Source organism: Hyaena hyaena, unplaced genomic scaffold (genome assembly GCF_003009895.1).
Source record: "Hyaena hyaena isolate Hyena2069 unplaced genomic scaffold, ASM300989v1 scaffold_51, whole genome shotgun sequence".
Taxonomy (NCBI): Eukaryota; Metazoa; Chordata; class Mammalia; order Carnivora; family Hyaenidae; genus Hyaena; species Hyaena hyaena.
In genome coordinates this window covers 4,088,869-4,116,346 of record NW_024080683.1, presented here as the reverse complement: position 1 = coordinate 4,116,346, position 27,478 = coordinate 4,088,869, and the positions used below count along the sequence as shown (strand labels likewise).

Below are 27,478 nucleotides of genomic sequence, written 5' to 3'. Positions count from 1 at the left end.
GAGAATCCTGCTGACTTATACTTTCTGTTAGTATTTATTCTAATATAGAAGACCCAAATGTCTGTAATAAGTTACATGGAAAAACTAGAAAAATTTTCATTAGAAATAATTTAAATACCAGACAGAACTGAAGTGGATACAGCAAAGTTTGTAAAGAGTACAGAGTGGTTGACAGCAGTCTTAGGAAGCGTTTCTTTAAAAATCAAAAGGTAAGTTTACTATTACAAAAGGCTTTATCTGCATATTTCTAAATCAGTGTGTGTGCCCCCACTTCCTTGGTTAGGTGACAATACAAAAGAAGATTACTTCTGAGTATTTATTACATCATTATTTCAATTTTGTAGAAACATGCTAAAGGCACAAGATGGAAAATAACACAGTCTCAATAAAGTGACCACATAACGCCACTCCATGGAGAATGGCTCCCCAGGTATAGAACTGTAGGTATTTTCTTATGTCTACTCCATGATAAAACTATTTAAATAATATCTAGATATTGGAAGTTATAGTTGTGATACAAATTTCACTTGACTTTAAAGCACAAGTCTTTAGTTGTAAGAAAGCACTCTTCCACAGCAAATTATAGCGCTACTGGTAGCATATATACTGGTAATGTGAAAAACTATTTCCCAAAACAAGTAGCTATGGATGTAAGGAATTTCTTATATAAAGACTGTATAACTTAATATGCTACAATATTTACAGAATTATAGAATTCTAAGAAAATCTTTATCCTCATTTCTTAAGAATATTAATTGGAAGAAACATTTTGGCATTAATTGGTACAATAATTACTTACTTATTTCTTGTGCAGAACCGACTGATCAGGTGCAGGTTAATTTCTTTTTATGTCTAATCAGAATAAAAATTTAAACACTGCAAATCCTCAGTGAACAACAATTCTCTTGCAAATTCAGAATTTTATAATAAGGCAGTCATCCCACTCTAAAAACTTCAGAATGTTTATATGGGATTGTTTTCCCTAAAACTAAAGAGTGAAACATTAAGAAAAAAAAATTTAAAGCAATGTAGTTAATATCTTTGTTTTTAAAAACAAAATGTTATAAAACTTTAAAAGTCTATTTTTAAGAACCTAAGTTTCCAAAATCAAGTATTTTACATGACATGCTACTTCCGACTTGTAAAGTAGCAGCATGGAAGATCTCGTAACTGCATTACATATACAGATCCTTGAGGAGTCTACAAATAAAAATGATATTCAACTTTCATCAAAATATCAGAATCTTTTAAAATCTAATATACTGTCATTTTAGATGTCTTCTGCATTTGGTTACTACTAAAATGCTTTAAAGATCATGTAAAAAGCATTTCTTCCCCTTTCTTCCTTCCAACAAAAAAATCTCAAACTTTATGTGAGGCATTTTTTTTTCTTATATAATTTGCATTTCAAAGCCAGCTCCAAAAAATAGCGAATCAAAATTCTTAAGTACAAGTTTAAAAAAACAGCATATACACTGAAAATAAAGAAACTATTTTCTTTTAACTGAAATACTAAGTATTTTAAACTCTATATAAATAACACACACAAACTGAGCCCTACCACACCACACTTTTTAGGTACAGTGTCTAAACTGGAGTAGCGCTAAAACAAAGGACAACAATGAACAGTTACACGTAGACTCTCATTCTTCTTAGACACATACATTACAAAGTTTCTACTGGCATTCGTGAATAAAATTAACAAGCATACTTTTTCACCAATTTATTCTCCCAAGCATATATCTCCCTTGTATATAAGAATCTCTAACAAAAGGAAATCTCTTCTATGACTGCAAATAGAGATTCCTGAAAACTCTAAAGTATTCATTAGAAAAAACAAAAACAAAAACAAAAACAAAAAAACCCTAACCTATTAGGCATCTCAATAGGCATATACACTTAAAAACCAATCTATTTTATGGCTTCCGCTTCAATTTAATGCATGACCAAAGGTCTCAGGGATTGAAGAATCTTATTAGCAGCCAACAGCTAAATGGATGACAATATTTCTCGCATTCATAATCTCAAAATTTTAAAAGAAAACTATTCACTGTAGTCTTACAAAACCTTGGAGATAATTCTATTTTAAAAACATACTTACCACAAACAAATACAAGGGAGACAAATAAGAAAATAGATTGTGTTCTATCTTTGTAAACTCGTTCCATTTCAAAATGTATTCTTTGGGGCCGGGGAAATTTCCTATACAAGTGAAACTAAATATTTGTTCCCTTTGCATTGAAAAATATTTACAGTACACAGAACTACAAGCTAAAAGTATATATCTACTTATATTGCTGGCCAGTGATACAGATGAACAAGAGCACAAGGTGCTTATTCAGTTATCTGAGCATTACATTTGTATAGAGATGTTATTGTAGGGCAACTGTGGAAACATTAGAAAATATTAACGAGTACCAGCCCTTGTGTAAAACACCACACAAGATGCCAAGGTATTATACATTCACTGTGGTAAAAACTGTACATATGTATTCTGTGCATCTTCAACATTGTAAAATTTACATTATAATTTTTTCATCTTTCAAAATTCTGAGTTGAAAAAAGTCTGTTTTTTTTTTCTTTTGCCAGACAAAAGTGATATTAACTGACCGATTTGGCTTGTGAAACTGTTTATAAAATTCTTTGCTAAAGTCTCTTCATGAATGTCTTTTACTGATGTCCTCATGAAGAAAAACTAAATTTTCCAAGTTTTAAACAGATATTTCCACATCTTTGTTGGCTAGCATCATGATATACATAATAATTGTATATGTAATAATAGTCCATAGTAATGTGAAATACAAAACTTTGTTCTGTAAGTCTATTTTGGTCTCAGAGCAAAGTCCATTTCTTTCATCCAGCCATGGTGTCCCTTATTTGATCAACTCGAAGAGCTAGGTCTCTAAAAGAGGGGCGCTGATTTACATTATTGTTCCAGCATTCTGTCATGATCAAATAAATCTATAAAAGAGAAAATAAACCAAAATCACAATGAACACAAAGTGTCATCTTTTATTTGATGGAAGACATGAACTGAGAACTCCCACTTAATTTTCCTATGTAGGCTTATGTCATGGCTACACCTAGATCCACACTCATACAACTATCCAAAAGCTTAGCAAATTAAATGTCAGTATCTTGAAATCCTTGTGAAAAAGGGAATAAAAACACCTGATGAATTTGAATAAAAATATTTTGGGGGGAGTGCCTGGGTGGCTCACTCAGTTAAGCGTCCGACTCTTGATTTTGGCTTGGGTTATGATCCCAGGGTCATGGAAGTGAGGCTGACTTCAGGCTCCATGCAGAGTGTGGAGCCTGCTTAAGATTCTCTCTACCTCTCCCCGTGCCCCGCCCCACCTTGTGCACATGTGGTCTCTCTCTCTCAAAAAAAATATGTTTTTTGTTACCTCATCTGGACATCCATCTGGTCTTGGTAACCTTCCATTATTTTTTAGGAGTTCTATCAAATGAAACACAATCATCTGTCCTTGTTTGTCATTGCCAATCATACGCATAAATTCCTGCAATAAAAACCCACTTTTCAATGAGATTTTTTTGGTATATTTAATTTGAACCAGAATCCTTTCTCAACTTCTAGTAAATGTGAAAAATTCTATATATGTATGTTTTCCTATATGTTTGAAGCCTTTTAAAAACACTATCTTGAGGATCAAAACCTTCTTTTTCAGTCAAATTTCAGAAAAGACCATTAAACATAAAACCTCCATAATGCTATTTCCATAACTATAATATACTTGACACAAATTCCCTAAGAAGGGCCCAAAAGAAGGGAACTAAAAGATGATCACTTTGGTTTTCTGATTGTTGTTTTAGCACATCATATTACATTTCAGCTGAAATAAAATTTCTACTGTAAAAGAACATAATAAAAAGAATACAGAATGAATATTTAAGCATAAATGCAAAGGAGATAAAATGCTCATATGTTCAAAATTCTTAAAATTGAAGTCTGAACTATGAGCTAAGAAACATTTGCAACACATTGCTTGTTTAAATACAGAGATTTCTTATAAGCTGGTAAGAAAAATTACCAATATAAAAAAGGGCAAAAGCACATCAGATACACATACATATACTTATTTCAAATACCCAATAAACATGTACTCAATCACACTAATTGGAGAAATACAAATTAAAATCAAATAATTATAACTTCTATCAATTTGACAAAACTGCATAAGCATATAATGGTCAATACTGGCAAGTGATAAAATGTACACTCTTATGCACTATTATTGAGAATACAATCTGCTATAGCTTTTCTGGAAAGCATTTTGAAATAATCAAAAACCTTTGAAAGAGTTAATACTCTTTTACCTATAATTACACTTTTATTCTAAGGTGACAAGAGATAAATATTTATAAAACACCATGTTCACTAAGTTCATTGAAGTCTTACTTAAAAGACTGAAAAATGGAAAAGAACTGTCCAGAAATTATATCCTTATAATAAAATGCTACTGAGAAGTTCAAAATCCTATTTGTGGTAAATATTTACTAATATAAGTAAATATCCATGCTCTAGTACTTAATGAAAAAGCAGGATAGCAAACTGTAGAGTACAACCTTTATTTTATAAATTAAAATATTTTGATAAAATGTCACTTTCATAGATAAAATTTTAAAAAGCCTGATAGAAAATATATAATATTAAAATGGTTATCTTGAGTAAATGAATTAGAGATGATTTTTATTTTCTTTTTCATGTTTTCCTTTATTAAAAAAACCTAGAATAAACAGGGAAACTATTTTCAAGTGTTTAACTTTTTCAATAATTTCTGGAATAAGTTAATTAGATTTACTAAAAATATAAACATACAACTCTCTCCCTTTTGAAAATATTTCATGAATAAGTTTAGGGTTTTTTATTGGATACTGTCTTACAAATAACCAATAAGAGGGTCTAAAATGAGACCTAAGCTTACTATTATTCTTTGGAAGAAGCTTTTTTCATGTTAAAAAAAAGTCGAAAGTAAATGAAAAGTACACTAACCGCTGGTGGGCTTTTGCTCTTCTCGATATATGTGAAAAGTTCATAGAGAACCACTCCAAAACTCCAAACATCTGAAGCCACAGAAAACTTGCTCTCTGTCAGTGATTCTGGAGCATACCTATGATACACGAAAAATATTTATAAGACAGTTCCTTGAATTATAATAGCGCTGTATGGTGACAGACGGGACTACACTGGTGAGCACAGCATTAACACAGACTTGTCGAATCACTATGCTGTACAATGAAATGTAATGAACTATATATACTTCATTAAAAAACAAGTTATGTGATATGCCAACTCTTGATTTTACCTGAAAATCATTGGATTAAAAAGGGTATACAGAAGAGTTAACATAAGTAGGCCTGAGGTTGCCATCCTCAAAAACGCTCGCTTGCTAGGTTGACAAGTGACCGGTGCCTGGGAACTGGATTTCAGAAGGACTGCCACAGCTCCCTGTGCCTGAACTGCTTCTGCAAACAATGTGGTTCACACTGAGCACCTGCCTTCCTTCTGGCAGTCTGGAACTGAGGTACACACCAAAAGCGACTTTGTTGTCACAGTGCCCTGCTGGGTACATGCGTCCCATGTGACTTGTCTGGGACAGGACCCTTGAAAGTTTGTGGCTTCCTCCACGCACTGCCTCAGATGGCTTTTCCCTTCACTGATTTTACTTTATATCCCTTCTCTGGATTGAATCATGGTTTTACTTTATATCCCTTCTCTGGATTGAATCACAGCCATGAATATGACTGTATGCTGAGTGCTATGAGTCTTCCTAGTGAATCACTGAAACTAGGTCTTGGGAAACTGCCACACAAAGATAACTAAGTACCTTCCTGGAACTGCAAAGTATCTGCAAAGTACCTTCCAGGTACTAAAATTGAAAAAAAAAATGCTGGTCTTTGCGAGTTAAAACTTCAAATGAATCAAGGTACGTTTCCTAGTGGGGAAAAAAATGGGCTTCTAAAATGGAACAAGACTAGAGGCTTTTAACATAAAAGATAGCTATCATATTGGAGAGAATATCTCTAGAATCTCCGAACCACATCTTTATGAGCTGTCCTAAGGTGGTATCAGAATACAGAGGTTAGAGAGGTCTCTCAGGAACAGTCAGAAGGAACAAACTTATAGAAGAGACAAGAGCATGGAGGGAGAATACTAGCTACAAGACTTTGAAAGATTAAGGGCATTTGTAACTTTCCCATTATGCTATTTCTGTTATCCCTCTAATTGCAGTATTTCTCAGTTCTGAAAATAACTTGAGTTAAATCTTTCCACAGTACTTGTAAACTATGTATATTTCTGAGTCTCAAATGAAGGCCAACATAGTCTCATTCTCTAGGAGCAGATTCTAGGAATCTGTTGTCTTAACAAGTTCCTCAAGTGGTACTTACATAGTTTAAAAATTTCTCTTTTAATTGGAGACAAATAAAAACTTAAAAAAAAAAAACATAAAAGATAGGCCTTGTTAATCAGAAATGGGTAGGGAGGAATGCCTAAGTGGCTCAGCTGATTGAGCCTCTGACTTCTGCTCTGGTCATGATCAAATCAGGTCGTGATCTCACGGTTCCTGAGATCAAGCCCTACATCAGGCTCTGTACTCCTGGCACAGAGCCCGCTTCGGATCCTCTATCACCTTCTCTCTGCCCCTCCCCCACTCATGCTCTCTCTCTCTTCGCTCTCTCTCAAAATAAACTTAAAAAAAAGAAGAAGAGGAGAAGCAAACAAAGTCACAGGGGAAAACAGTGTCATTGTCTACTCAAATTTCAACACTATCCAAGGGAGGATTTGGGCTAATGGAATGTGAACATCATGGTTCCATTGAAAAGTTTATCCTTATTATACAGGATGGTGACAAAGATCTGTTTTAGACTGATGAGATTAAATATATGAATTATATAAATGTAATATCTCCTTCAAAATCCAATTTAAGCTTCCTCATTTCCACAGATCCTTCTCTGACTGCTCAAGGTCTTAATAAGCTTATGCTACTCAGTTTCTATAGTACTTATTATCCATACTATACAGTTAACCATGCTTTTTTATATTTTTTAAAAAAATTTTTACACAGTTATTTTTAAATGTATGTAGTTTTATCCCACAAATGGAATAAAACCTTCTTGAAGGCTTTATTTCTATTCCCCCAACACCCCACAAAACAGTCTCTTCCTTTGGTTTTCAGGGAAGCCCTGTCCACAGTTTCCCCCCTCATCTCCAAGGCTGTTTTTTCTCTCCCATCACTTATGTAAGGATAAATACAAATCACAAAGGAAAAAAAAAAATCAATTCTCCCTGTTGGAAATTAGGGAAAAGGCTCTTCCTCCTCTTAGAGCATTTACTTTAGAAAATTTATCATTGTAAATTCTTTATCTCTTTTGAAATGTATGTAAATTTTTTTGAAAGCTTTTGCTTAAAAGCCTCTTGGCAGCTATATGATCCAAAAATGTTCTCAAGAAACTGGGAACCATCTCTCAAAAATGTAATCATTCAAAGAAGTAGCACCGACCTCCCAGTTTTTATGGGATGGTAAGAGTTTACCTTCTGGCAGGTGCCTCCTTCCAAGTTGAAAAACTATCTCCTACCATAAGAATATGAGAAGTCTATTTGTCCTGTGGATGATGCTAATGTGCTAACACAGATGGTCACTTAGGATAAGCTACGTGTGACAAAGGGTGGCGCCAAGTTCTCTCACTTGAGAAGCAGCTATTGTTTACCTTGACAACATGTACGTAATGGGTTGAATCTGCTTGGCCATATAAGGTGAGATTTCTTTCTGTCCTTGGAGTCTCTGAGCAGATCGCTTGTGATGCGCATGACTCTAAGGGAATAGCTCACTCAGTAATAAAACTTCTTTCTTTTCTATCTTTGTGTAGAGGTTTACTGAGAGAGGTTTATTGGGAGGAGATTTCATTTCTAATAATACTTCCCCAACACTTTCCTTCTTCTCTACCTTCTAAATTTGGGTTTTCAAAGGTTCCATCATGAGACTTATACCTTTTTTGTCCAAAACTTTCCATTAGATAATATTCATCCAACTATATACTCATGTCTCCTAAATTTATAACCATACCTTTGTACTTTTTTTTGTGCTTCAACTTACTGAACGTTTCCATGTTAAATAAAGTTCTACAGGCAAAGAGAACCCCATCCCCACTTTTCCAAAACCTGCTGGTTATTTTACTTTCCCTATGCAATGAATGCCATCAACAATCTAGCTTACTTCCCAGGTGGAAATCTTAAGATTTTTTTTTTTTAATTTGAAAGAGAGAGAGAAAGCACTCACATGAGTGGGGGAGAGGGGCAGAGGGAGGGAGAGATATTTTTTTTTTTAATGTTTATTTATTCTGAGAGAGAGCGAGCAAGCACAAGGGAGGTACAGAGAGAGAGGGAGAAAGAGAATCCCAAGCAGGCTCCATGCTGTCAGCACAGAGCACAGTGCAGGGCTCAATCTCAAGCTGATATCAAGAGTCAGATGCTTAACTGACTGAGCCATCCAGGCACCCCAGGAAAAAGAGAGAGAATCTTAAGCTGGCTCCAGCTTAGCATAGATCCTCCATGAATCCAAAAGCCTTTTTTAACAAAAAAAAATTTGAGCAGGAGCATTTTTCCCTCAGTTCTTAATACCAACACCTAGGACATGCTGGAACATGTTGTTGGCTTAAAACAAAGTGCACTTTTGAACAACAAAAGTGATGCAGATAGCAAGGATTCTAATAAATGAAGCTGTAATTGTTTAAAAGATATGATGGCTAAATCTCATGGACAAAAACTGTATTTTCTTTCATACTTCAGATTTACTGTTCATTATTCAATAAATTAGTTAAAACCTATTTTATCAACTCATATACTGAAATATTTATACAAAATTTAATCAGCCTCATTTCATTATATAAAACATTTAATACTTGCTAACATAAAAATAAAACCATATTCCAATGGCTTATCTAATTAGTTTTTGGCAGTATATAGCTTTCTTTTCCATTGAATACACAAGAAAACTTCGATCATGATAAAAATGATGTTATTTCTGATTTTTATACTAACTTCTTACTTAATGTTTCTCCAAAGTCAAACATCAGTTTGATATATATATATATATATATCTCCCAACACATTTACTAAAGGAATAATAATCATTTTACCATTTACCTCACTTCATAATCCTAATCTTAGCTACATTTTATTCTGTATTATTTATTGTAAACTAAGTAATGAGATAGGATTTATCTTATTTTCATAACAATATAAAATTAATTATACAAGGTATGTATCATCTTAAGCTTATCCTGGCTATCCATGTGACCTTTCCAGACATGCAGGGAGAAATATAGGGCCCAAAGCTTACAAAATTTAGGAGCTTTCTTTATAACAAAAAATACAAAATTAAGTATGAAACTGAATATTTAAAGTTAGAAAAGAAGGAATCTTGAAAGGAAGGTGCTCTGGTGAATATGCTTCACTATAAATATGCCTCTACACATGTGTTCTACAGTTTATTTTTTTAAATAATATTTCACAGTTGTAGCATACTTACTTCTAGAGTTGAAAAATAAAGTCATATTTTTACAAAACTTTTAGTATACTTTCCCAGAAATTGAGAAAAAGAATGACTTTAATTACTTCACTTTTGAAAATCAAGTGGTTTAATTCTTTGCTTTCAATAAAATTGAAAAAAAAAGGGTTTAATGAATTGCCAGCTAAGACACATTTTAATGGTACTTCATTATGTACTTTTTTGCTAGTTGTCTCAGGAGTCACACAAATGAATACTGTTATAACAATACTCCTTCCATTCCTATCTACTTATTTACACAAGTTTTCTCAGTGTTTACATCTACAAAAAGGCAAAATAAACAGAATTTAAGCTGAATCTGGTCCCATGATAGAAATAAATAATATTCATACAGGGATTCATAAACTAATCAGAGGGGAAAATAGCTCCATTTATCTTATTAAGAAATACCACCAAGGGCACCTGGGTGGCTCAGTTGGCTAAGCATCTGACTTTGGCTCAGTTCGAGTCCCACGTCCACCTCTGTGCTGACAGCTCGGAGCCTGGAGCCTGCTTGGGATTCTGTGTCTCCCTTTCTCTGCCCCTTCTTTGTGCACTCGTTCTCTCTGTCTCTCTCAAAAATAAACATTAGAAAAAGAGAAATACCTCCAATAAAAAATTTTTAAACAATTATCCAATTTGTAAGTTATTTATATTGCTTTGGAACACTGTATCCTGATAACTTCAGTGATAACCCAATCCTGAAGAAAAATGTGAGTACTTCTGAGTTTTATGGTTACAGGAAATTTAAAACTTAATTTAAATTTACAGTAGATCCCCCCCCCACCATCCACAATTTTGCTTTCTTGGGTCTCAGTTACTAGAGGTCAACCACAGTCCAGAGGCAGATGATCCTAACACTACGTCACAATGCTTACGTCACCCACCTTCATGGTGGCACTTCATTTCATCATGGAAGCACTTTATGTCTCACAAAGAAAGGTGAGTTCAGTACAAAGAAGAGGAAACAAGAGAACCACATTCACATAACTTTGTACTGTTATAATTGTTCTATATTATTAGTTATTTCTATTAATCTCTTACTGTGGCTAATTTACATACTAAATTAGTATATACATATATACTTGGGATATATCCCTTGTGTATTAATTTTTTTTGTTAAAAGGGAGACAGGTAATCAAAAGATTATCCAAATACAATATAAAACATTATGCAAAATTTTGGATGAGAAGGAAGTGAAAATGTAATTTTAAAGATTAAAAAAGGAATGATGTAAAATGTCTATCAAAAATAAAGTCATTTCTATACATTTTTAAGTGGGTGATAATGGGTATCAAATTGCTATGGTATTTAGATTTCACTGGATATCTAAAAGATAGATGTGTTATTTAAATGTCAATATTTATAATACTTTAGAAAATATACAACTATTTAAGTTTACCAAAAATATACAGCTATCAATTTAAAAATGTGTAAGACAGGATACAGTTTTTCATAATTCTGTAGGTACGCAGACACAAAGGGTTTGAAATGCAATGGTCTACATTCCTGCAAAAGTTGACTAACTGCCTTTCTCAGCTCTTAGCATCTTCTTAATACAATATACGCTCTATACCAGCTCTTGTCCAACCTGGTGGTTGCAGTCCCCCAATAAACTCTTACAAATTATTTTTCTAAGTATATATGTATTCTTGTATTTAGCCCCCATAATTTTTGTATACAGCCCCCATAAAGCTTTTATTTATGCGGGTTATAATTATCAAATGTTCACTATATTAGATATTAAAAGTAAGAAAATGTAACAGTGTTAATTCATTAAAAATAATACACCTAGTACTTGTTAACAAAAATAACATTTTATGAAAAATAACTATTTTCCAAAACAAGAAAAATGTTTGTGAGAAGAGCAGCAGTGTTTACATTTTTGCACGCTTCTTTAATGTTTAATAGAAGACTTCTGCTAGCCTCTAGAAAATCCTACTACATATTTATGAAACAATAAGAGTGAAAAAGCAAATAACCTCTTAGTGTTATTATGAAAATACCTTTGACTTCATGGACCCTGGTGTCCCCATGATTTGAGAATTTCTTTCTCCATCAAAAGTAGATCTCTCTTCCTAAAATATAAATCTCAACATGACATTCTCTTGGATGAAGCCTGCAATTTCCTACCTACACACGGTCTACTGAATGAGGTCTGAACTCATCAACATGGCGTGCCAGGCTCAATCCCTTCCCAGCCACCATTACGCCCTGTCTGCTCTGGGACTGCGCCACTCACTTGCAAGTCCCTGCTCCTCTAGATCTGGCCTTCCTCCTCAGGGAACACCTTTGCTTTTCTCTACCTGGTAAACTATTAATCAATAACTAAAATGCTACTTCTTAGTTTAGGTTTTCTCTGATTAATTTAGACCCCAAGAAGAGTTATTTGCATTCTTATGTTTTCCCATTATATTCTTCAATATTGCACTTATGCAATAATGATTGCAATGACTGATCACACATTTGATTTTTTTTTTTAAAACTACGAGCCCTGAAAGGGAAGGGATAATGTATAGCGGACCTGTTGGCTGTATGCGTGCCATGTCAAATGTTTCCTTTTCAGTTCAGCTCTCCTAGTAACCAGGCACAGTTGTTTGTTGTTGTTGTTGTTGTTTTTCTGAAGTTGACCCTATCTTCATATCCCCTGGTCCTTGTATAGTATTTGGAACAGTAGAAACTTAATAAATGTTTATTAAATTGTATTTATTAATTATGCCCAAATCATTGTTAATTCATATTACTAATCTTTATGGATTTCTAGTTAATTCCATTTAACTTCTTTAATTTCTCGTTCTGGAAAAAAAGAATTAAATTTGTGTATCACTGGGGACATGGCCAAAGTAAGTAAGTTTAGATGAGTCCAATATTCTAGTTTCACTTATATTCTAAAAATAATTAATGATGATATCACCAGGATATTACTTAAAACTGGTTTTATTATGAGAAATTTCAAACATACAGAAACTAGAGAACAACAGACAACCATGTACATGTCACTTAATTAAACTCACTTCCTGCCTTGTTTCATTGACCATTCCCCACCTCCATCCCACTGAATTTATATGAAGTGAATTCTAGACATGAGAGTATTTCAGTCATAATTATTTCAGTATGCAACTCTAAAAGATAAGGACTTTTGTTTAAAATACAATGCCATTAACTATTATTACTCTTTCCATATAAATAAGATTTTATTTTAATACCAGTTAATTCACTTACAACATAATAGTAGTTTCAGGTGTAAAATACAGTGATTCAACACTTACGTATAGCATCCACTGCTCATCACAAGTACACTCATTAATCCCCATCACCCATTTAACCACCCCACCTTCCCTCTTATAACCATTTGTATGTTCTCTGTACATAAGAATGTTTCTTGGTTTGCTTGTCTTTGTCATTCTCTTTTTTTCTCCCTTTGCTCATTTGTTTTGTTTCCTAATTCCACATATGAGTGAAATCTTATGATGTAAGTTTTTCTCTGAGTTATTTTACTAAGTATAATAATCCCTAGCTCCATCCATGTCTTGCATATGGCAGGATTTCTTGATTTTATGGCTGGGTAATATTCCATAATACGTATGTACCACACCTTTTTTATGCAGATTAATTTCATTTCAAATGACACTGGGGTGTATAAAGTGAAATGTGAAGTCTCTCCTAATCACACTCCTCAGGCAACCAGTATTTCTAGTTTCCATTCTTTTTTTTTTTTTTTTTCTTTTTAATAGAAAGAGAGAGTATGCCAGCAGAGGAGGGGCAGAGAGAGAGGAAGACAGAGGATCTCAAGTAGGTTTCATACTCAACAATTTGTAATAGCTGGGATAAGTTGAAAAATTAATAGATACAAAATAAACGAAGATAACTAAACATATATGGATGGTCATTGAACTTGGCAGTAGCTAAGTGAATAATCTATATATTTCTAATAAGTCTGATGAGTCTCAAATTTTCACAAATTGACAGTTGTATTGTTTATATTAATAATTCTAACTTTCAAGTCAGAAACTCAAAATGTAAATAAAACATAAGAATGCAAATAAAACCAAAACAAACAAAACCCATCCCTTAACACGAGCATCTTTTTTAAAAAATTTTTAACATTTATTTATTTTCGAGAGACAGAGAGAGAGAGAGAGCATGAGAAGGGGAGGGGTAGAGAAAGAGGGAGACACAGAATCTGAAGTAGGCTCCAGGCTCTGAGCTGTTAGCACAGAGTCTGATACAGGGCTCGAACCCACAAACTATGAGATTATGACCTGAGCCGAAGTCAGACGCTTAACCAACTGAGCCATCCAGGTGCCCCAAACAACATAATCCTAATAGCATTTTAGCAGATAAATAAACCAGAATTAAAGTCTATTTGGAATTTATCCCAAATCAAAACATTTAAATATATTTTCAGCGATTCATCCATATAAAACAAAACATACCATTAATGAACTAAGACATAAAAAAAGAAAAAAGACCCTGCAACAAAGCACAAATCAATAAAAACAACAATGTATTCCACATAAGAAATTAGGTTTTTATGATGCTCGCAATTCACAATTTTAACTGAAGATCAAAAATCACCTTTAACTTTGGGGCACCTGTGTGGCTCAGTCGGACAAGCATCTGACTCTTGGTCTCGGCTCTAAGTCATGATCTCAAAGATGGAGTTGGAGCCCCACGATGGGCTCTGCACTGACAGTGTGGAACCTGCTTGGGATTCTTTCTCTCACTCTGCCCCTTCCCCACTCATTCTCTGTCTGTCTCTTTCAAAATAAACAAACTTAAAAAAACTACTTTTAGCTTCAAACTGCTATAAAATGTTCAGTTAATGCCAGATTAAAGCACCATCATGGTTAAGAAAGCTTAGGGGTGCCTAGGTGGTTTAGTCAACTGGTGGTTAAGTGTCCAACTTTGGCTCAGGTCATGATCTCCTGGTTCATGAGTTCAAGGCCCATGTCAGGTTCTGTACTAACAGCTCAGAGCTTGGAGCCTGCTTTGGATTCTGTGTCTCTCTCTTTCTCTCTCTCTCTGCCCCTTCCCAGCTCACACTGTCTCTCTCTGTCTCAAAAATAAACAAACACTAAAATAAATAAATAAATAAATAAATAAGCTTTAAAGCACAAATTTTGAGAGCAGACTATTTGGGTTTGAATCCTAATTCTACCATTTGTTGGTCATATGACCTTGAGTAAGCTATTTAATCTGTCTACACTTCAGTACCCTCATGATGGAGGGAACACATATTCTCCAAGGGCTGTCATAAAGACTAGATGAGATAATACATGAAATGCATTCAGACCAATGTAAGCATAAGGTTTTGCTATTATAAATATATAAATGACAAACTATGAGTAATAGTAAATTTTCACTAAAATATACTCACCAGAATATAGGACTTTCACCAGGTTCTTTCACTTTGTAGTACTCTTTGTCTTGTGGCAAGACTTTGGTTAAACCAAAATCTCCAATTTTAACTCTGTTTTCATTCTCCACCAATATATTCCTTGTTGCTAGATCCCTGTGGATATACCTTTTTGTACCAAGATACTCCATGCCCTATGAATGAAATAGCGTTTTTATTTCAGCTACGTTTTATAAAGATAAATAATTAAATGGTCTTTCCTTTATATGCTTTCTTAATTGTCAAAAAAAACCTCCAGAGTTTGTGTAACAATTACTTCAGCATGTTCTCTTTACTTACAACAAATAGCCAGAATATTAAGTACCTTGCATATCTGAGATGTATACTGCAGAAGTTTTTTATGATCTATCCGTTCCTTATGTTTTTGGAGATAGTCTCGTAAACTTCCATATGGTAAATATTCCATAATTAATCTTAAATTACGCCGGCCTTTTAACATACAAATGGAAATACAATGTTTCAGTTTGCCATATTTAATTGATAAAATAATAGAAAACATACATAAAAATGACTTATAAATATATAAGTTCTGAGTCTAAGATGACAAAACCTGATTATAAATTAAGTGATGTAGTAATTAACACAAGCTTTTTGAATCAAAAAGTTTTGAAAAGAACCTTTAAAATAGTTATGGTTTAATCTTGTGTAACCCTTTTTGCAAACCTAAATAAACTGACGAAAATTTCCTCTCTCCTCATCTGTAATGAACAAAAAGTATCTAATTAAAAAAATATTTTCACAGAGGAGTGCCTGGGTGGCTCAGTCAGTTAAGCCTCCAACTCTTGATTTTGGCTCAGGTCATGATCTCACAGTTTGTGAGTTCAAGCCTTGCATCGGGCTCTGCACTGACAGTGCATAGCATGCTTGAGATTCTCTCTTTCTCTCTCGGCCTACCCACCTCCCACCCTGAAAAATAAACATTAAAAAAAATATTTTCATAGAAAATGTGAGCAAAGATAATTTCTTTATTTAAAAAAGATATTCTCTTGGCAAGCTTATGCAAACATGGTAACCACCGCCCTCAGTGACAAGAATGATTAACCAAGGAGCCAAAGACTTCCTATAGTTCTAGCTCACCATCACCAAGCACAATCTGCAGTGACATAAACAAACATTCTCTCCTTGGGCACTGGCATATCACAAGTCCAGATCTTGAGACACTGTATGTTTCTATTACCCAGGATGCCAAGGACATAACTTGAGTTCAAAATAGGTTTCAATGGGGGCGCCTGGGTGGCTTAGTCGGTTAAGCGTCCGACTTTCGCTTAGGTCATGATCTCGCGGTTTGTGGGTTCGAGCCCAGCGTCGGGCTCTGTGCTGACTGCCAGCTCAGAGCCTGGAGCCTGTTTCAGTCTGTGGCTCCCTCTCTCTCTGACCCTCCCCTGCTCACGCTGTCTCTCTCTCTCTCTCTCCTAGAAATAAATAAAAATTAAAAAAAAAAAACAAAAAAACCAAAATAGGTTTCAATGGGCAACATACCAGCACTGTAGCACACTCCCTTGTACTTTACAATGTTGTCATGCTGCAGGGACTTAAGGATTTCGATCTCTCTCTCAAAGTCCCTCAGGTGCTCTTCTGTACTGTGCTGGAGCTTCTTCACAGCCACCACCTCCCCCGTGTTGTCTTGCAGAGGGTCATACCGGCACATCTCCACACTGCCAAAATTACCCTAAGCAGCACATCACATTAGGATAGAAATCTCAAAGTTTCTAGATAAATTACTAATAAATTTTAATTATGCAAAATCCCAGTAACCAGAATTAGCAGATGTATCTCGAAGGTTACATTAGGCAGAACTTTCAGAATAAGAAAAGGAAATAATATTTCAACATGTAGGTAGTAAATCTATAAATTTAATTTCTTCAAAAGGAATTATAGACTGAAATATAAACAACTTCAAAAAGGCATTTAAACAAATCATGAACATGAATATTAAGCCAGGAGACATGTCAAGGAATTCCTAAATCTCTATCACTAACTTCCAGGACAATCTTTGCTTCTTCACAATAAATCCTTTGATACCACTGTCAGTGAGCTGGATGAACAAGGAAGGGTCTGTTATGGACAGAATGTCTGTGTTCCCCGCAAATTCCTATGATAAAGCCCTAACTCCCAATGTGAGCACATCTGAAGACAGGGCCTGTGAAGAGGTGATCATAAAGTGAGGCCTTATTCTGATACGGCTGGTGCCTTTATAAGAAGAGGAAAAGGCACAGAGCCGTCTACCACATGAAGACTCAGCCAGGAAGGTGGCCATATGGAGGGAGGCCAAGGAGAGAGTATGCACTAGAAACTGAATCCTGCCAGCATCTTAATCTTGGACTTTCAGCCTCCAGGACTATGACAATAAAATATCTGTTGTTTAACCCCCAACATATGGTATTTTGTATGGCAGCCTGAGCAGACTAACACAAGTTTGATTTATTTGCTAAATGTGGAATTCACAGTTCGAAGTATAGGGACATTTCAAAAGTACTTCATACATGCTACAGCAGACACTTTTCAAGGGGTCACCTTCATTAGATTTAAGCTCTAATAAACAGTGGGAAAATGTCAACTTTATCATATCACTGCCAACACTAACCTTTATTAATTTTTTCTAACTCTTCGTCAATTTGATAGGCACAAATAAGTCTCACTGTTTAAATTTGAAATGCCTCTACTTTCTTTTGGAAGAAGAAGGTAAAGACAAACACTGCATGGGAAGAAAGATTTAGGATAGGAAACCAGAAGGGAATGAAAACATTTGAATAGGCAGGCACTACAGAAGAAATCAAATAAGGGAGAATAAAAGAACTACCAATTAAAATAGTCCTAAGTGCCAGCCAATGTTGGAAATCAATTTGCAATGGAAACAATGAACATTTATATCTGATTTTTTCTTAACAGTGGAGAGATGAAAACACAAATAGAAAAAATAATTCAGAGTTTTATTTTTCATACAGTAGGAAATGGCATGGAAAGTAAAGCAGTCAAGGGAGGGAAGGGGACGGAACTGTGGACAGGACAGCAGTGAGAGCAGAGGGTGACGGGAGGGAAAGGGACGGTACGGTGGACAGGAGAGCAGTGGGAGCAGAGGGTGACGGGAGGGAAGGGGACGGTACGGTGGACAGGACAGCAGTGGGAGCAGAGGGTGACGGGAGGGAAGGGGACGGTACGGTGGACAGGACAGCAGTGGGACAGCAGTGGAAGCAGAGGGTGACTGCTGCACCTACTATGAAAAAGGAGAGCTGGATCTAGAAGGCAGCTAATAGGCTTCAGGAACAAGAGAGGGTCAGAGAGACACTGGCAATGACAAAGATACCAAAGAAGGATTTATATGTTGGGAAGAGTCTAAAGATACAAAGTTATAGTCAGAGAGGGAGATTTCCGGGTCTGATATTTCATAAGTAAGATAACTATAAGGGATTATGGAATTCAAAATGCACTCATTTAACATGTTCACAGATTGAGGTTGAGAAATTTAAAAAGGTATTCAAAGCGTATCCCAAATAATAGCAGGAGTAAGGCAAAGATGAAAACAATGAGAGCCAAAAGTACTTGAAATGTGGATCATCAATCAAGATGTTGGCCAATGATGAGAGAATAACCATATTCACATAGGACTATATATGATGCTGGAGATTCTGATTTTGGAAAAGTAGCAGCAGCAAGGTCCAGATCTGTGCGTCCCAGATCTGCACCAGAGTAAGAAGTAATAAAGAGGATTTCACAAAAGCTAGGTTTTAACTGAGGTGAAGAGTAAAGACTATAAGTATGTGTGGATGTGAGAATAAAGGAAGACCACAAAAATACTCATTTTAGAATTCTGGTAGCAGAAGAAAGTTTTCAGAATATTTTCTTAACTCTTTTTATGAATATTAAAATATATTATTATTTCTGTTGGTTTAAAAATAGGGAAATAATCTTGATTATAAATAACTCCTTTGAATATTTTTACCAGGCTTCTAGTTGAAAAAAATAAAAGAATGCAGTGTACTAAGAGCTGTACTTTTGTAAAATGAAAAGGTGCCATGCACTTTTGTAGGGATGGTGTTTTAGACTGTTTCAATAAGGCAATACAAACAGCTAGACCACTGAAAAACCAATTCTTTCAAAAAAGCAAAGATGAAATTAATATTAGATTGTAAAATGCAGCTAGAAAATATCTATATTAAAAACTACCACTAGGGGGCGCCTGGGTGACTCAGTCAGTTAAGTGTCCCACTTGTGGTTTCTGCTCAGGTCATGATCTCAGGGTTCTGGTTCCTTGAGTTTGAGCCCACGTGGGCCTCTGCGTTGTCATTACGGAGCCTGCTTGGAATTCTCTTTCACCTTGTTCTCTGCTCCTCCCCCACTCAAGTGCACACACGCGATCGCTTTCTCTCCTCTCTCCCTCTCTCTCTAAATAAATAAACTTTATTTATTTATTTATTTATTTTTATTTTTATTTTTGAGAGTCAGAGAGAGAGAGCGTGAGCGGGGGAGAGTCAAAGAGAGAGGGATACACAGAGTCTGAAGCAGGCTCCAGGCTCTGAGCTGTCAGCTCAGATCGAACCCACGAACCGTGAGATCATGACCTAAGCGCAAGTCAAACACTTAACTGATTGAGCCACCCAAGCGCCCCAAATAAATAAACTTTAAAACTGAAAAAAAATTGCTACAACTAAAGACCATACCATTTTTCTTTAATTTCCTACAAACTGAATTACTGAGAAATACATATGGTTGTAAATACATTTTGAAAATGTCACCCTGGCAGTCTCCTCAATTTACATTGTTTTAAAAAAATGTTAAATAGAACTTCTCTATGACCTAGCAATAGAACTGCTAGGAATTTACCCAAGGGATATAGGAGTGTTGATGCATAGGGGCACATGTACCCCAATGTTCACAGCAGCGCCTTCAAGAATAGCCACATCATGGAAACTGCCTAAATGTCCATCAAGTGACGAATGGATCAAGATGTGGTTTATATACACAATGGAATACTACATGGCAACGAGAAAGAATGAAATCTGGCCATGTGTAGCAATGGAGATGGAACTCGAGGGTGTTATGCTGAGCAAAGTAAGTCAGGCAGAGAAAGACAGACACAATATGTCTTCACTCATATGTATATCAGGAGACACTTAACGGAAGACCATAGGGGAGGGGAAGGGGAAATAGTTAAGGAGACGGAGGGAGGCAAACCATAAGAGATTCTTAAATACTGAGAACAAACTGAGGGTTGATGGGGGTGGGGAGAGGGGAAGGGGGTGATGGCATGGAGGAGGGCACTTGTGGGGATGAGCACTGGGTGTTATATGGAAACCAACCTGACAATAAACTATATTTTAAAAAATTGAAATAAAATAAATAAAATAAAATAATGTTAAATTCAAAGAACTATGTAAGAAACTAAAAATGTTGCAAATCAAAAGTACAAAAACTCTAAGCTGCAATAATGGGGAATGTTGTAAATATATTACAGTATGTTCACTTATAAAATTATGTTTCAAAAGAATATTAATAATGGGAAAATCTTGATGTTATAATAAATGAAAAATAGCAAGAAAATTGTATATGTAATATATACTTTTTTTAATTTTTAAAGTTTATTTATTTTGAGAGAGAGAGTGTGAGAAAGCAGCGACGGGGCAGAGAGAGTGGGAGAGACAGAGAAAATCCCAAGCAGGCCCTGAACTATCAGCATGGAGCCCAACAAAGGGCTCAAACCCATAAACCAAGACATCATGACCTGGGCCAAAATCAAGAGTCAGAAGCTCAGCTGACTGAGCCACCCCAGCACCCCAAGAAAATTGTATATATAGAATGATCTCCCTTCTGAAGCAAAGTTTGTGTGTAGGTATACAGAGACTAAAATGAAAGAAATGCATCTGTATTTTCTAATTACTCTGCAACAAATACATGTCACTTTCATAACCAGAAAAAACGTCACTCTAAAAAAGAAAACACACTTTATAATTTAGTATGATCTTTCCTCCTTGCTCATCTAAATTAGTGATGTTTTGATGCATTCTTTGTTATGTCTCTTTCTTAAATACCAGCGCATATTGCTAAATTACATTCATTATATTCATTATATCCATAAACCAAGATCTAATAAACAATAAAGGACTGAAATTAAAAACTAAACTGTGTGGAATGCATGAATGCAGAAAAGAGGAAAAGAGGAAAATTAATGACAGCTGGAGACATCTTAGGAAAATCTTTATGGTACAGAGAACCATATATGGCATTTACTCTGTAAAGAAAGACTAAACATAAATATTTATTTCCCTTTTATTGATGAATATGCTTAGGTTAAAAAGGTTAAAAGTGTATCAGTACATGTTTTTACTTGTTTTAAGAAGAGAAAACTAGTGATGTGGGAGAGACTCAAAAATGCCACAAACAGAATCTAGGGTAAAGTAAGGTCTGATTTTAAAAATCAAACTTCAAGGCTTATTATATCACTTGATTTTTAAATTTTTTTTCAATGTTTATTTATTTTTGAGAGAGAGAGAGAGAGAGAGCGCGAGCAAGCAAAGGAGTGGCAGAGAAAGAGGGAGACACAGAATACGAAGCTCTGCTGAGCTATCAGCAGAGGGCCTGACATGGGGCTCGAACTCACGAACTGTGAGATCATGACCTGAGCTGAAGTCGGAGGATTAACTATTATATCCCTTTAAAAAGAGACTGTTTCCAATGGTTTTGGGAAGCAGTAATTTATTCTTTAATATTATTAATTAGTTATTCTATTTTTTATAAATAATCACTAAAAGTTCTTCACTAATTTGATGTTAAAATTTGTTTTTAAAGGAGCCAAAAGATACTGAAGGTGCCCTCCCCCACCCTTTTTTTTGTCTGAAACATTCATTTTCCAAGAATGGTTGAAAGCTTAAGGTGAGGTGTGGCCGTTGGAATACTGCATCATTACCTCCTAGTTTACACTTCCTAATTCATTTCTACCCGTAAATCAGTCTCAACTACCAGCTACGAGAAAGCACATTAATATTTAATAAAGAATAAATAAATAAAAATGTACAGTTTGGATTATCTAGTAAAGCACATGAAAAGGGAAATGCTGTAATGATTTTTTAAGGAAGTTCAAGTATCTATTACTTTTAGAAAATAATGAAAGAAATCAGAAATTTAAACTAAATAAAAGAATAGAATGAAAAAGTGAACAGTAAATCACAGGTAATTACTGAACTTGGGTTGTTTTATTAACTTAACGTTACTTTTTCTAAGTAACTCCCATGTATGAATATATGTAGATGCATCACATTTCCTTATATTGCTTTATACGCCTAAGTATTCTTTTATAAAAGTACATTTTAAGAAAATAATTTACATATATATTTAAATCTAGCTGAATTGAGTTAATGCAAATATTGAATGAATTATGCTTAATGACATTTTAGGGTAATTATGAATAATAAGGAATTGTCTAAAAAAAGAAACATACCCTAATAATGCCAGATAATATTCCTGAAAGTAATTTCATAATATTCGTGTATAGGTATGTATGCTACAATTTACTGCAGAACTGTTTAACTTAGAAATACTTCCTGGATAATTTTATTTTATTTTTTTAATGTTTAATTTCTGAGAGACAGAGACAGAGCATGAGTGGGGGAGGGGCAGAGAGAGAGAGACAGGGAGACGAAGAATCCAAAGCAGGCTCCAGGCTCTGAGCTGTCAGCACAGAGCCCGATACAGGGCTCGAACTCACGGACAGCATGATCATGCCATGAGCCAAAGTTGGCTGCTTAACTGACTGACCCATCCAGGCATCCTTTTTCTGGGTTAATTTTAAACAAATTTCAATCAAGTACTAAATAACAACACAGTGTTGTATCTTATTTTTAAAAAATTCTTAAAACTAATAACCAAAATTACATAAGGGCCATATTAATAGAATTTTACATGAAAAAGCAGTTTGTAATTAGAAAACTATGTGATATCTCAAATTAACATTTGAATAGTTCATAAATATACATGAATTACAATGTTGACACTTGTACCAATTCACATATTATGAAAATTTTTAAAGTCGTGAGCAGTACGAAATTTAATTTAAATAGTGAATGTACTTAGGACACTGTTCTATAACTACTAGTTGCAATCTACCTCCTCTAGCTAAGTTGTAAACTACTGAGACAATGGCTACATCCCATATCCACAGTGACTGGTGGTGGGGCACCTGGAACTTAGTAAGAACTCAAATATTTATATATTAAAGCCACATCACGGGTGCCTGGATGGCTCAGTCGGTTACGTGTCTGACTTTGGCTCAGGTCATGATCTCATGGTTGGTGAGTTCGAGCCCCACTTTGGGCCTGGAGCCTGCTTCAGATTCTGTGTCTCCCTCTCCCTCTGCCACTCCCCAGCTCACATTCTGTCACTCTTTCTCTCTCTCTCAAAAATAAAAATAAACATTAAGAGAAATTTTTTTAAACCCACACCATTTTGGGAAAAAAACTAACAATCTGGAAGTAATTCAGACCCTCTCAAAGATGTCTGATTCCTAGATTACCCTTTAGATTTTCATCCACTGGCTTAAAATTTTCTGGCTCCTGAAGTGAAGGAATCTTCTTTGGATTTTAGAATTTGAAACATTGTATTTTTCCTAGAAAATGCCCTTAATCATATAAATGTTCATATATTCATGTTCATATTAACAGCTGGGAAAATACAGAAGTATAAGAATCAAGAAGCTTATTAAAAATATCCACATCAACTGAAGATAATGAAATTTCACTATAGGTTGTTCCCTTTACTTCAAGTAAGCTGGATTTTATTTTCCAAAACTTTCTGTACAGTCTACCAAAAAAAATCTCTAGGAGGTATAATAATTGACATTAACAGCTGACTCTAGGATGAAATAAATTAAGTGGCTTGTTCTGCATAAAAGAGAAAACATAATTTTAAGGTTTTCATGATTGTGTGATAGTGACTATGTTACTAATCTAATGACTTAGTACTTTCGGTCATGAAAAAATTTGCATATAGCTAAAACTAAATCAAGATGTATTCAACCACAAACCCATGAATAAGTCATACTACACTAATTTCTGCTTTTTCCATAAGCAATTTATTATTTGCAATGTAATCCCTGGTGAGAATAAAATAATTATTTTATGTCTTCACATTATATGATTTGCCCCAAAAAGACAACAATAAAGAGAACAATACAATGGGGGCGCCTGGATGGCTCACTCAGTTGAGCATCCGACTTTGGCTCAGGTCATGATCTCACGGTTTGTGGGTTCGAACCTCACGTTGGGCTCTGTGCTGACAGCTAGCTCAGAGTCTGGAACCTGTTTCAGATTCTGTGTCTCCCTCTCTCCCTGACCCTCCCCTGCTCATGCTGTCTCTCTCTCTCAAAAATAAATAAAACATTAAAAAAAAAGAGAGAGAACAATACAACAGAAGCAGACTCACACAAACAAAATCGAATACATGTGTGAGACAGCAGAAATAGCATTGAAATAAAAACAGAGAAAGGTTCTGATATCACATCTGCTACTATCTAGTTATCTAACCATAGACAAGTTACTTAACTTCTTTGGACCTTAATTTTTCTCACTGAAATGAAGAGGTTACTCTTAAGTCTAAAGCATCATTTCCCAAACCGTTCTAAATAACACTTTCTGAAATGTCCACAGATAAATTTTAGGATTGGAGGAGTGAATGACAAAAGGTTTATTAAATTTTGTTGTTGTTGTTTTTAAGAAGATCTTTTTAAAAATTTTTTTTAGTGTTTTATTTCTGAGAGAGAGAGAGAGAGAGAGAGAGCAGGGGAGGGTCAAAGGAGAGGGAGACACAGAATCCAAAACAGGCTCCAGGCTCTGAGCTAGCTGTCAGCACAGAGCCTGACGTGGGGCTCGAATCCAAGAACCATGAGATCATGACCTGAGCCGAAGTCAGACGCTTAACTGACTGAACCACCCAGGCGCCCCAAAAGGTTTATTAAATTTTGGACACACTGCATACTACCAAGAAATTGATGCTATCACCACAGGGTTGTGGCCAAGATGCACACTCTCGTTGGCAGCCTTTAAGTTATCTTCCAATGTTCTCTACCTTTGACATTCATGGTCTTTTATAATTCCTTCCCCTTGATTGTAGGCTGAATTTGTCAACTCATTTACAATGAACAGAATATGGCAAAAGTGATGAGACAGCACCCCTGAGATTAGGTTACAGAAGACCAGGACTTCCACCTCGGGTGTTTGCTCTCAGCTGCCATGCTGGGAGGCAGCCCTGCAGAAAGGCCCACATAAGTGAGCTTGGAGGCAGATATTCTGAGGCCTGTCAATAACCACACGAGTGAAGCTAACAGTAAATCTTCCCCTCGTTAAGCCTTCCAATGAGAATGCAAGGCTTGGATGACAACTTGATTTGCAGTCAGGTGAGAGACCGTAAGTTGGAACCACCTACGCTGCTCCCAAAACTTCTAATTTTTTTTTTTAAATTTTTTAAAATGTTTTATTTATTTCTGAGAGAGAGAGCGAGCGTGAGCAGGGAAGGGTGAGAGAGAGAGGGAGACACAGAATCTGAAGCAGGCTCCAGGCTCTGAGCTGGCTGTCAGCACAGACGCGGGGCTCGAACCCACGAACTGTGAGATCATGACCTGAACCAAAGTCGGACACTCAACCGACGGAGCCACCCAGGCACCCCTCAGACTTCTAATTTCTAAACTAGGTGAAAATAAATGTGTGCTGTCTTCCTCTGTTAAGTTTTAGGGACACAGAAATAGATAACTAATACACCCCAAATGCCTGCATCTTCTATTTCCGATTTGTAAGCCAGCTCGTACAGAACTCTATGCTAGCAAGCTCGGGGGAAGAAGGAGAGTTTATCACTGTAATTGGACCTGAAAAGAACTATGCTTTTCCTGGTCTTACTAACGAACAGGATCCAGTCAGACAATCAGATTGATTATTTCTTCCTGAGATGACTAAAAAAGGAGATAGGTAGAAGGCTTAATTAATTGTTCCTTTCTCTATTGCATAACTAAAGTGCCTCTACCAAGAAAGAGTCCCATGGTTAAATCGAAACAGGAAATAACTAATTATCATCCTTTTAAAGATGTTCAATGCACATTACATGTAAAAAGTTCTGAGAGGTTCTTCAGGTAAAAGAGCTATTTATTGAACACAGTATTTCTCCAACATCTGATGACTAAACCATTTTTCTATAAACACTCTCTAAAATCTGGTGGAAAGTGAATTTCAGAGAATCTTTAAAGCCTTTATTTTCTAAATAAAATGTTCTATGATTAAACAGTAACTATTTAAAAAAACTCTCACACCTTACCTTGCCAAGTTGCTGCAGAAATTTCAAGTGTCTCTCTTCAAACTGTGTCGGGTCTCGGTCTTCAAAGGCTCCAGAAAACCCTAGGGTGCCTATCCTATTTGGTAACATGTCATTTTCTGTTAATAGTTCATAATCTGGAGAGAGAAAGTGTATGAGTGCTGTAGGCTGGCAACATCGTCTGGGCTAAAATGTTTGTAATTCAAGCTAACCAAAATAATCAGAATGAGTTAGAGATACTAAATACAAATTGATACAGGACAACTCCAATAGTTTAAACTATATTAACAAGTCTTTAATACCCACAACCTAATAGGCTTTTAAGAAAGACTTTTGCAAAGGATAATTATTTTCCAAAGTAGGCAGTTTTAATATTTCTAAGTAAGATTATATTATTTTGACTTCTGTGGTGAGAATACTAAGTAGTATTGGGACAGGAAATACCTATGGGTCAGACATATGTACATTTAGCTGCATATTTTAAAAGAGTGGGCAAATAAAAACAAACCTACTTCATGTTTAGAAAACCACTCAACTATAAAACATAGTAGTTTAAAAAAATTGCTTTTAAAAAGTCAAATAAGCCAAATAAACTTCTACAGTATACTATTCATTAATTGGTAAAGTAAAACCAGGCTAGTTTTTAGCCTGAAGAAGAGGTCTCTGCTAAAAATGAAGAGACTGTTTAATCAGTAAGACTAGAATATGTATGAAGTAGGAAAAGTCGTATGAACATAAGAGACTAAGAGTCTAAAAGACATCAAGGTTCACTATATTGTACACCTGAAATTAATATAACACTATGCTGACTAACTGGAACTAAAATTAAAACTAAAAAAAATAAATAAATAAGAGATATCAAGGAACTTCTCATAAAGGATTACAAAATTAGTAAAGATTTGTTAAAAAGGATGAAGATAGAAAGGTACCTGGAAAATCAATAAGATAATTCTGTCGACACATACCTGGAGTAAATAAACTATTAAGATCTCGTATGATGGCTCTGAAAGAAGGTCTAAAATCTGGTTCATAATCCATACAATTATTAATAAGATTAGCTAATTCTGTCCACTTTGGTGCAGGAAGCTGGTGCCTATCTTCATAAAACTGGAGCTTCTATAATGAAAGAACCAGATGAGAAATTGTATAATGTGATAATAAAACATTTTATTTTTAAACATAAGATAGGCTAAAAAGTATGAAA

General features: G+C 35.2%; 1 protein-coding gene across 2 annotated transcripts in view; it reads right to left on the bottom strand.

The window, feature by feature from the left end:
• Positions 1 to 1,708: 1,708 nt before the first annotated feature.
• The window catches only part of JAK2 (Janus kinase 2), a 124,990-nt gene continuing 99,220 nt past the window's right edge, over positions 1,709 to 27,478 (bottom strand). For both annotated transcript variants that reach the window (XM_039230807.1, XM_039230808.1), the window contains 8 exons: positions 27,240 to 27,390; positions 26,278 to 26,411; positions 16,468 to 16,657; positions 15,293 to 15,417; positions 14,950 to 15,122; positions 5,015 to 5,132; positions 3,408 to 3,521; positions 1,709 to 2,961 (listed from right to left, as the gene is read on the bottom strand). In XM_039230807.1, coding sequence (XP_039086738.1) covers positions 2,854 to 2,961; positions 3,408 to 3,521; positions 5,015 to 5,132; positions 14,950 to 15,122; positions 15,293 to 15,417; positions 16,468 to 16,657; positions 26,278 to 26,411; positions 27,240 to 27,390 — 1,113 coding nt within the window. In that variant the 3' untranslated portion in view covers positions 1,709 to 2,853. The remainder of the gene's footprint in view (positions 2,962 to 3,407; positions 3,522 to 5,014; positions 5,133 to 14,949; positions 15,123 to 15,292; positions 15,418 to 16,467; positions 16,658 to 26,277; positions 26,412 to 27,239; positions 27,391 to 27,478) is intronic.